This window comes from Salmo trutta, chromosome 36, assembly GCF_901001165.1.
Source record: "Salmo trutta chromosome 36, fSalTru1.1, whole genome shotgun sequence".
NCBI classification, from domain to species: Eukaryota; Metazoa; Chordata; class Actinopteri; order Salmoniformes; family Salmonidae; genus Salmo; species Salmo trutta.
In genome coordinates this window covers 3,006,947-3,018,237 of record NC_042992.1, presented here as the reverse complement: position 1 = coordinate 3,018,237, position 11,291 = coordinate 3,006,947, and the positions used below count along the sequence as shown (strand labels likewise).

The 11,291-nt window shown below is 45.4% G+C and overlaps 1 protein-coding gene across 1 annotated transcript in view; it reads left to right on the top strand.

The window, feature by feature from the left end:
* Positions 1-11,291, top strand: part of csmd2 (CUB and Sushi multiple domains 2) — a 338,221-nt gene that overhangs the window by 129,040 nt on the left and 197,890 nt on the right. Inside the window, exons 24-25 of the mRNA XM_029734626.1 lie at positions 8,792-8,994; positions 9,776-9,967. Of these exons, the coding sequence (XP_029590486.1) occupies positions 8,792-8,994; positions 9,776-9,967 (395 nt within the window). The remainder of the gene's footprint in view (positions 1-8,791; positions 8,995-9,775; positions 9,968-11,291) is intronic.

The window sequence follows — 11,291 nt, the reverse complement described above, 5'->3', positions numbered from 1 at the left end:
GGAGGGATTGAGATGTGTACCGCTAGCTAGACACCAGGTAGAATTCAGGAAGGAGGGATTGAGATGTGTACTGCTAGCTAGACACCAGGTAGAATTCAGGAAGGAGGGATTGAGATGTGTACCGCTAGCTAGACACCAGGTACAATTCAGGAAGGAGGGATAGAGATGTGTACCGCTAGCTAGACACCAGGTAGAATTCAGGAAGGAGGGATAGAGATGTGTACCGCTAGCTAGACACCAGGTAGAATTCAGGAAGGAGGGATTGAGATGTGTACCGCTAGCTAGACACCAGGTAGAATTCAGGAAGGAGGGACTGAGATGTGTACTGCTAGCTAGACACCAGATATAATTAAGGAAGGAGGGATGGAGATGTGTACTGCTAGCTAGACACCAGGTAGAATTCAGGAAGGAGGGATTGAGATGTGTACCGCTAGCTAGACACCAGATAGAATTCAGGAAGGAGGGATTGAGATGTGTACTGCTAGCTAGACACCAGGTAGAATTCAGGAAGGAGGGACTGAGATGTGTACCGCTAGCTAGACACCAGGTAGAATTCAGGAAGGAGGGATTGAGATGTGTACCGCTAGCTAGACACCAGGTAGAATTCAGGAAGGAGGGATTGAGATGTGTACTGCTAGCTAGACACCAGGTAGAATTCAGGAAGGAGGGATTGAGGGATGGAGGTGTGTTTTTCTCTTTCATTTGTTCGATATCCCTACCTTTTTCGTGTTCACTGAAGATGACAATGATCCAGCAACCCCCAGGACACACACATGCACACATGCAAACACATACACGTTGCAGTCTGTCACGCCTAGCGTTAGTAATCCCATAAACCCTAGCGCCTGAGAGAGCCTTATGAGGATTAGTGAGCATTGGCAGCGAGACGATTGGCTGACTGAAAGGAAGTACAAGACTAGGGTTTCCTTCTGCCAAGACCTGGGATCTCACAAACAGAGAGACAGAGAGACGGAGAGACGGAGAGAGAGAGACAAAGAGAGAGACGGAGAGGGAGAGACGGAGAGACGGAGAGAGAGACGGAGAGAGAGACGGAGAGACAGAGAGACAAAAAGCAGAGGTTGATTAGCTGAAAGAGCCAGTTACTCTAACATGTAGAACCAGTTACCCTAACATGTAGAACCAGTTACTCTAACATGTAGAACCAGTTACCCTAACATGTAGAACCAGTTACCCTAACATGTACAACCAGTTACCCTAACATGTGGAACCAGTTACTCTAACATGTAGAACCATGTTAGAGTCCCAAATCTCTCTCTCTTTCTCCCTGTCTGTTTTCAACATGTCAATAATGTGCAAACCTGATTTTTCTGTTCTTGCTTCATCCCTCCTCCTTTCCTTGTTGAGCATGAATCTGAAGATACAAAGTGATTTGTCCTATTTCTGACAGCACGCAGATGCTCTGCATTGGAGGAAGGGAGTCTACATGTGATGCGTCCATACTGTTGATGCATAAATTGTTCTCCATGCAAATTACTCAAGCACAAACCAGCGTTCTCCTTCACTCCCACTGACTTAGGGGAGGAGGAGTTAGGGGAGGAGGGAGGAGGGGTCAGAGTTAGGGAGGAGGAGTTCGGGGAGGAGGAGTTCGGGGAGGAGGGGTTAGGGGAGGAGGAGGGGTGTAGGGAGGAGGAGTGGTCAGAGTTTGGGGAGGAGGAGTTTGGGGAGGAGGAGTTTGGGGAGGAGGAGTTAGGGGAGGAGGAGTTAGGGGAGGAGGGAGGAGGGGTCAGAGTTAGGGAGGAGGAGTTGGGGAGGAGGAGGGGTCAGAGTTAGGGGAGGAGGAGTTAGGGGAGGAGGAGTTAGGGGAGGAGGAGGGGTCAGAGTTAGGGGAGGAGGAGTTAGGGGATTAGGAGGGGTCAGAGTTAGGGGAGGAGGAGTTAGGGGAGGAGGAGTTAGGGGAGGAGGAGTGGTGTAGGTTGTAGTGGTTGTCTGGTGGTTATGGAGTGGTTGTCTGGTGGTTATGGAGTGGTTGTCTGGTGGTTATGGAGTGGTTGTCTGGTGGTTTTGTAGTGGTTGTCTGGTGGTTATGGAGTGGTTGTCTGGTGGTTTTGTAGTGGTTGTCTGGTGGTTTTGTAGTGGTTGTCTGGTGGTTTTGGAGTGGTTGTCTGGTGGTTTTGTAGTGGTTGTCTGGTGGTTTTGTAGTGGTTGTCTGGTTATGTAGTGGTTGTCTGGTGGTTTTGTAGTGGTTGTCTGGTGGTTTTGTAGTGGTTGTCTCGTGGTTATGGAGTGGTTGTCTGGTGGTTATGGAGTGGTTGTCTGGTGGTTTTGTAGTGTTGTCTGGTGGTTACGGAGTGGTTGTCTGGTGGTTACGGAGTGGTTGTCTGGTGGTTACGGAGTGGTTGTCTGGTGGTTACGGAGTGGTTGTCTGGTGGTTACGGAGTGGTTGTCTGTTGGTTATGTAGTGGTTGTCTGGTGGTTGTCTGGTGGTTATCAGGTGGTTGTCGGTGTCTAGGGATGCATACCAAAATGTCACCCTAGTCCCTATATAGTGCACTACATTTGACCAGGGTCCTCTATTGAATAGGGTGTCATTTCGGTCACATCCTTAGACCAGCAGCAGCATTTTCAAAAGTTTCATGTTCCTCTGCGTGCACATCACTGACAACCACGAATGGTCCCTTCACACAGACAGTGTTGTGAAGAAGGTGCAACAACGAGAGAGAGAGAGAGAGAGTGATGGAGAGGGAGAGAGAGAAGGTCGAAACAGCAAGTCCCGGACAAGGTAGCACGTCCGGTGAGCAGGTCAGGGTTCCATAGCTGCAGGCAGAACAGTTGAAACTGGAGCAGCAGCACAACCAGGTGGACTGGGGATAGCCAGGAGTCATCAGGCCAGGTAGTCCTGAGGTACGGTCCTAGGGCTCAGGTCCTCCAGGAGGGGAGAGAGAGAGATGGGAGAATTAGAGGGAGCATAATATAAGATCATACCAGATAAGAAAGGAGAATTACACCAGATACGAGAGATTGATCCTAGCCCCTCGGGACATAGACTGTTGCAGCATAGATACTGTAGACTGAGACGGGGCTGGCACGACATGACACATGGGACAGCATTAGTAAGCCAATGACTCAGCCCTCGTAATAGGGTCAGAGGCAGAGAATCCCAGTGGAGAGAGGGAGCTGGCCGTGCAGAGACAGAAAGTATGGTTCGTCACTCCAGTGCCTTGGCGTTCACCTTCGCACCGCTGGGCCAGACTATACTCAATCATAGGATCTATTGAAGAGATGAGTCTTCAGTAAAGACTTAAAGGTTGAGACTGACTCTACGTCTCTCACATGGATAGGCAGACCATTCCATAAAAATGGAGCTCTATAGGAGAAAGCCCTGCCTCCAGCTGTTTGCTTAGACATTCTAGGGACAGTAAGGAGGCCTGCGTCTTAAACCATAGCGTACGTGTAGGTATGTACGGCAGGACCAAATCGGAGAGATACATAACACTTTGTAGGTTAGCAGTAAAACCTATCCTTAACTTCTTGGGGCTATGTGGGACGTTAGCGTGCCACCCGTGGCGCACCCTATCAACAGCAGGTGCATTTCAAGAGCGGCAAATTTGAAACCAAATAAATGTCAAAATTCAAGTTTTTCAAACATACAACTATCTGGCACCCTTTGAAAGATAAACATCTTCTTAATCTAACCACGTTTACCGATTTCAAAAAGGTTTTACAGGGAAAGCATAAAGTTAGGTTATGTTAGGAGAGTACATTGACAATAGCTGTGTGTAGTGTATTGTCGATTCAAAGACAGGCGTCACCAAAACCATAAAATCAGCTAATATTATGCACTAACCTTTTACAATCTCCATCAGATGACACTCCTAGGACATTATGTTAGACAATGCATGCATTTTTAGTTCTATCAAGTTCATATTTATATCTAAAAACAGCGTTTTACTATGGCGTTGATGTTCAGGAAATCGTTTCCCTCCAATACCGGCAGTCAAGTCATGACAACAAAATAATTAATTAATATTAGAAAACATTGGTAAAATATTATATTGTCATTCAAAGAATTATAGATTTACATCTCTTGAACGCAATGGACTTGCCAGATTTAAAATTAACCTTACTGGGAAATCACACTTTGCAATAATCTGAGCACTGCGCCAGAAAAATAAGCATTGCGATACAGACTAACCGCCATGTTGGAGAGATCTAAAATCGAAAATACTATGTAAATAATCCATTACCTTTGATTCTCTTCATCAGATGTCACTTCCAAAGAATCCCAGGTCCATAACGAATGTAGTTTTGTTCAAAAAAGCTCATCATTTATGTCCAAAAACCTCCGTGTTGTAGCACATGATCTAAGCCAGCCGGACTTCACTTCACATCACGAACGGAAAAAATATATTTACGTTCGTTCAAACATGTCAAACGTTGTATCGCATAAATCATTAGGGCCTTTTTTAACCAGAACATGAATAAAATTCAAGGCGGACCATTGGGTTCTCTTTTAAAACGTTTCGGAATGAGAGTACCCACCATCAAACCGCACGCCAGGTGTCTAATGGGCCATCGCCGTTCCAAAGCTCTTCTTCAGTCAGATCTCACTGTAGAAGACTCAAAACACTTTGTAAAGGCTGGGGACATCTTGTGGAAGCAATAGGAAGTGCCAAAACATTCCTCACCCCCTTTGTTTTTCAATGGTATAGGCTTAAAGTCAATTCAACACATCAGGTATCCACTTCCTGTCAGAATCTGTCTCAGGGTTTTGCCTGCCAAATGAGTTCTGTTATACTCACAGACACCATTCAAACAGTTTTTGAAACTTTAGGGTGTTTTCTATCCATATATAATAAGTATATGCATATTGTAGTTACTGGGTAGGATTAGTAACCAGATTAAATCGGGTAAATTTTTTTATCCAGCCGTGAAAATACTGCCCCCTATACCCTAACAGGTTAATCAATTAATCACTTAGTTCGCCTTCCCTCTTATATCTCATGAGTCAATAGATCCCTTAGATAGCTTTCTGGAAGGTAGCCTAGTGGTTAGAGTGTTGAGCCAGTAACTGAAAGGTTGCTAGATTGAATCCCCGAGCTGACAAAGTAAAAATCTGTTGTTCTGCCCCTGAACAAGGCAGTTAACCCACTGTTCCTAGGCCGTCATTGTTAATACGAATTTGTTCTTAACTGACTTGCCTAGTTAAATAAAGATAAAATAAATAAAAAATAAAGGTTAAATAACAAATGTAATAAAATTCCCTCATATCTCAGGAATCAATCAATCCCTTACTTAGCTTTCCCTCCCCCCCCCCCAAACACACACACACCAGCATCCTACTGTATTGGAGTGATGAAAGATATCAGTTTATTTTTTCAGCCCCAGCTAGTTGACAGATGTCTGGTTAAGAAGAGAAGTTTTACTGTTGGAAGACTATCAGCTTGTCTAGATGAGGACAGTACATCTGTTAAAACAGTCTCAACCTGGGACTCTAACAGTGAATGGTTAGGTTGTCTAGACTGGGACTATAACAGTACAACACTGTGCAGCCGTCTTCATCGACCTGGCCAAGGCTTTCGACTTTGTCAATCACCACATTCTTATCGGCAGACTTAACAGCCTTGGTTTCTCAAATGACTGCCTCGCCTGGTTCACCAACTACTTCTCAAACAGAGTTCAGTGTGTAAAATCGGAGGGCCTGTTGTCCGGACCTCTGGCAGTCTCTATGGGGGTGCCACAGGGTTCAATTCTCGGGCCGACTCTTTTCTCTGTATATATCAATGATGTCGCTCTTGCTGCTGGTGAGTCTCTGATCCACCTCTACGCAGACGACACCATTCTGTATACTTCTGGCCCTTCTTTGGACACTGTGTTAACCTCTCTGGCGCAGGTGGGACGAATTCGTCCCACCTGCGTAACAGCCACTTAAATCCAGTGGCGCGATTTTTGAAACGTTTGAAATACTATTACTTCAATTTCTCAAACATATGACTATTTTACAGCTATTTAAAGACAAGACTCTCGTTAATCTAACCACACTGTCCGATTTCAAAAAGGCTTTACAACGAAAGCAAAACATTAGATTATGTCAGGAGAGTGCCCAGCCAGAAATAATCAGACACCCATTTTTCAAGCTAGCATATGATGTCACAAAAACCCAAATCACAGCTAAATGCAGCACTAACCTTTTATGATCTTCATCAGATGACACACCTAGGACATTATGTTATACAATACATGCATGTCTGTTCAATCAAGTTCATATTTATATCAAAAACCAGCTTTTTACATTAGCATGTGACGTTCAGAAAAAGCATACCCCCCGCAAACTTCCGGGGAATTTACTAACAGTTTGCTAAATTACTCACGATAAACGTTCACAAAAAGCATAACAATTATTTTAAGAATTATAGATACATTACTCCTCTATGCACTCGATATGTCCGATTTTAAAATAGCTTTTCGGATGAAGCGGATATTGCAATATTCTAAGTACATAGCCCAGCCATCACGGGCTAGCTATTTAGACACCCGGCAAGATTAGCCTCCACCAAAATCACATTTCCTATAAGAAAAATGTTATTACCTTTCCTGTTCTTCGTCAGAATGCACTCCCAGGACTTCTACTTCAATAACAAATGTAGGTTTGGTCCCAAATAATCCATCGTTATGTTCCATCAGCCACGTTTTGTTTGTGAGTTCTAGACACTATCAGAATACTAAATCACGGTCACGAGCATGGCGCATGGCGTGACAAAACATTTCTAAATACTCCATTACCGTACTTCGAAGCATGTCAACCGCTGTTTAAAACCAATTTTTATGCCATTTATCTCGTAGAAAAGCGATAATATTCCGACCGGGAATCTGCAATGAGCCTAAACAGCCGAATGAAATTTCTCCACGGGGGCGAATCGTGCACGCGCCTCATTCAATGACCCTTTGATCGGCCACTTGGCAAAGGCGATTATCTGTTTCAGCCAGAGGCCGCCTCGTCATCGTTCAGGTTTTTCCCGGGTTCTGAGAGCCTATTGGAGCCCTAGGAATTGTCACGTTACAGCTAAGATCCTTACTCTTCAATAAACAGATGCAAGACGCACGACTCCTTGTCAGACAGGCCACTTCCTGCATGAAACCTTGTCAGGTTTTTGCCTGCCATAGGAGTTCTGTTATACTCACAGACACCATTCAAACAGTTTTAGAAACTTTATGGTGTTTTCTATCCACCCTGAACAATAATATGCATATTCTAGCTTCTGAGTTGGTGTAGGAGGCAGTTAAAAATGGGCACATATTTTTTCCAAAATTCTCAATACTGCCCCCTATCCCAAACATGTTAATAAACCTCCAGAAGAGCTTCAATGCCATACAACTCTCCTTCCGTGGCCTCTAACTGCTCTTAAATGAAAGTAAAACTAAATGCATTCTCTTCAACAGATCGATGCCTGCACCTGCCCGCCCATCTAGCATCACTACTCTGGACGGTTCTGACTTAGAATCCGTGGACAACTACAAATACCTAGGTGTCTGGTTAGACTGTAAACTCTCCTTCCAGACTCACATTAAGCATCTCCAATCCAAAATTAAATTTAGAATTGGCTTCCTATTTCGCAACAAAGCATTCTTCACTCATGCTGCCAAACATACCCTCTTAAAATTGACTATCCTACCGATCCTTGACTTCGGCGATGTCATTTACAAAATAGCCTCCAACACTCTACTCAGCAAATTGGATGCAGTCTATCACAGTGCCATCCGTTTTGTCACCAAAGCCCCATATACTACCCACCACTGCGACCTGTACGCTCTCGTTGGCTGGCCCTCGCTACATACTCGTCGCCAAACCCACTGGCTCCAGGTCATCTACAAGTATCTGCTAGGTAAAGCCCCGCCTTATCTCAGCTCACTGGTCACCATAGCAGCACCCACCCGTAGCACGCGGTCCAGCAGGTATATCTCACTGGTCATCCCCAAAGCCAACTCCTCTTTTGGCCGCCTTTCCTTCCAGTTCTCTGCTGCCAATGACCGGAACAAATTGCAAAAATCACTGAAGCTGGAGACTCATATCTCCCTCTCTAACTTTAAGCATCAGCTGTCAGAGCAGCTTACCGATCACTGTACCTGTACGCAGCCCATCTGTAAATAGCACATCCAACTACCTCATCCCCATAGTGTTATTTATTTTTGGGGCTCCTTTGCACCCCAGTATCTCTACTTGCACATTATTCTTCTGCACATCTATCACTCTAGTGTTTAATTGCTAAACTGAAATTACTTCGCCACTACGGCCTATTTATTGCCTTACTTCCCTAATCTTACTACATTTGCACACACAGTATATATATTTTTCTATTGTGTTATTGACTGTACATTTGTTTATTCCATGTGTAACTCTGTGTTGTTGTTTGTGTCGCACTGCTTTGCTTATCTTGGCCAGGTTGCAGTTGTAAATGAGAACTTGTTCTCAACTGGCCTACCTGGTGAAATAAAATAAAGAAAAAAAACAGTGGATGGTTAGGTTGTCCTCTTTTCAACCTCTCCTCCATCTCCCCTTCTTCTGTTCCCCTCCTCCCCCTTGCCTCCGGGACTACCTCCTCTTCCTCTCTATAATTCCCCCTCTCCTCCGCCTTGCCTCCATGACTACCTCCTCTTCCTCTCTATACTTCCCCCTCTCCTTCCCCCTTGCCTCCATGACTATATCCTATTGCTCTTCCTCTATAATTCTCCCTCTCCTCCGCCTTGCCTCCATGACTACCTCCTCTTCCTCTCTATACTTCCCTCTCTCCTCCCTCCTTGCCTTCATGACTAACTCCACTTCCTCTCTCCATAGTCTCCACTTCCTGGTATTCCATACGGAGGAGGTTCATGATGTGTTGCGTATCTGGGACGGTCCCCAGGACGGAGGGGTCCTCCTGAGGGAGCTCAGCGGATCGACCCTTCCGCCTGACGCCCACAGCACCTTCAACGCCGTCAGCCTCCAGTTCACAACCGACTTCTTCACATCCAAACAGGGCTTCGCTCTGCAGTTCTCTGGTAAGGAGGTTGAATGTTATATAGTATGAATGTATAACAGTGTAGGTTCCGTCCCTCTCTTCACCCTAACCTGGGCTCGAACCAGGGACCCTCTGCACACATCAACAACTGACACCCCACGAAGCATCGTTACCCATCGCGCCACAAAAGCTGCGGCCCTTCCAACGCAAGGGGAACAACCACTTCAGGTCTCAGAGCGAGTGACGTCACCGATTGAAACGCTATTAGCGCGCACCACCGCTAACTAACTAGCCATTTCACATCGGTTACACGTGAGAGGAAAAAAGAGGGAGATATGTTTGATTGTTAACCAACCTTAAAATGAATTGGTCTGGATCACAAACGTGCACCTTTACTGTAAATAGAGCCTGTGGTACCAAGGAGAGTGTTTCATGGACGCTACTTTCTAACTGTTCATGTTGAAACTGTACTGTATGCATATTGTTTATTGGTATATATGTTGAAGTAGCTATTCTACATACCTAGAAATAATTCTACCTTTTTATCAGCTTGTGATTAAATAACATGTATGTAAAAAGAAAATGAGCTAATTTCCTGTTAGGATTCAGTTAGAACTGTACAGCTGGAGAGAGACAGTTTCCTGTTAGGACTCAGTTAGGACTGTACAGCTGGAGAGAGACAGTTTCCTGTTAGGATTCAGTTAAAACTGTACAGCTGGAGAGAGACAGTTTCCTGTTAGGATTCAGTTAGAACTGTACAGCTGGAGAGAGACAGTCTTGTTACCATCTGATTCATCTATTCTTTTCCCCTCTGTCTCCAGTGTCGACTGCTACGTCATGTAACGACCCAGGTCTGCCCGCCAACGGAACCCGTAGCGGGGACAGCAGGGAGCCTGGAGACCATGTTCTGTTCCAGTGTGATCCCGGTTACATCCTCCAGGGGGCCACCAAGATCACCTGCACAGAGATCAATAACCGCTTCTTCTGGAAGCCTGACCCTCCCACCTGCACAGGTAAGACATGTTAACCCAACACCCCACCTGTACAGGTAAAACATGTTAACCCAACACCCCACCTGCACAGGTAAAACATGTTAACCCAACATCACACCTGCACAGGTAAGACATGTTAACCCAACACCCTACCTGTACAGGTAAGACATGTCAACCCAACATCACACCTGCACAGGTAAGACATGCCAACCCAACATCACACCTGCACAGGTAAGACATGTTAACCTCCCACCAGCATAGGTGAGAACACCGCTAGAATCCCCACCTGCAAAGATAAAACCCAGTCTGTACCAATTATACCTACCTACAACCCAGTCTGTACCAGGTATACCTACCTACAACCCAGTCTGTACCAGTTATACCTACCTACAACCCAGTCTGTACCAGGTAGACCTACCTAAAACCCAGTCTGTACCAGTTATACCTACCTACAACCCAGTCTGTACCAGGTAGACCTACCTATAACCCAGTCTGTACCAGGTAGACCTACCTACAACCCAGTCTGTACCAACGTTACCTACCTACAACCCAGTCTGTACCAGTTATACCTACCTACAACCCAGTCTGTACCAGGTAGACCTACCTAAAACCCAGTCTGTACCAGTTATACCTACCTACAACCCAGTCTGTACCAGGTAGACCTACCTACAACCCAGTCTGTACCAATTATACCAACCTACAACCCAGTCTGTACCAGGTAGACCTACCTACAACCCAGTCTGTACCAATTATACCAACCTACAACCCAGTCTGTACCAGGTAGACCTACCTACAACCCAGTCTGTACCAGTTATACCTACCTACAACCCAGTCTGTACCAATGTTACCTACCTACAACCCAGTCTGTACCAGGTAGACCTACCTACAACCCAGTCTGTACCAGGTAGATCTACCTACAACCCAGTCTGTACCAGGTAGACCTACCTATAACCCAGTCTGTACCAGTTATACCTACCTACAACCCAGTCTGTACCAGGTAGACCTACCTACAACCCAGTCTGTACCAGTTATACCTACCTACAACCCAGTCTGTACCAGGTAGACCTACCTACAACCCAGTCTGTACCAACATTACCTACCTACAAGTAATATTCACACAGCCACCCAATGTGTTTACCAACTGAACCTGCCACAACTAGACCTGCTACAGTTCTCCAGATGATAGTCATACCATGTAGCTCCTCTGTTACCTGCTACAGTTCTCCAGATGATAGTCATACCATGTAGCTCCTCTGTTACCTGCTACAGTTCTCCAGGTGATGGTCATACCATGTAGCTTCTCTGTTACCTGCTACAGTTCTCCAGATGATGGTCATACCATGTA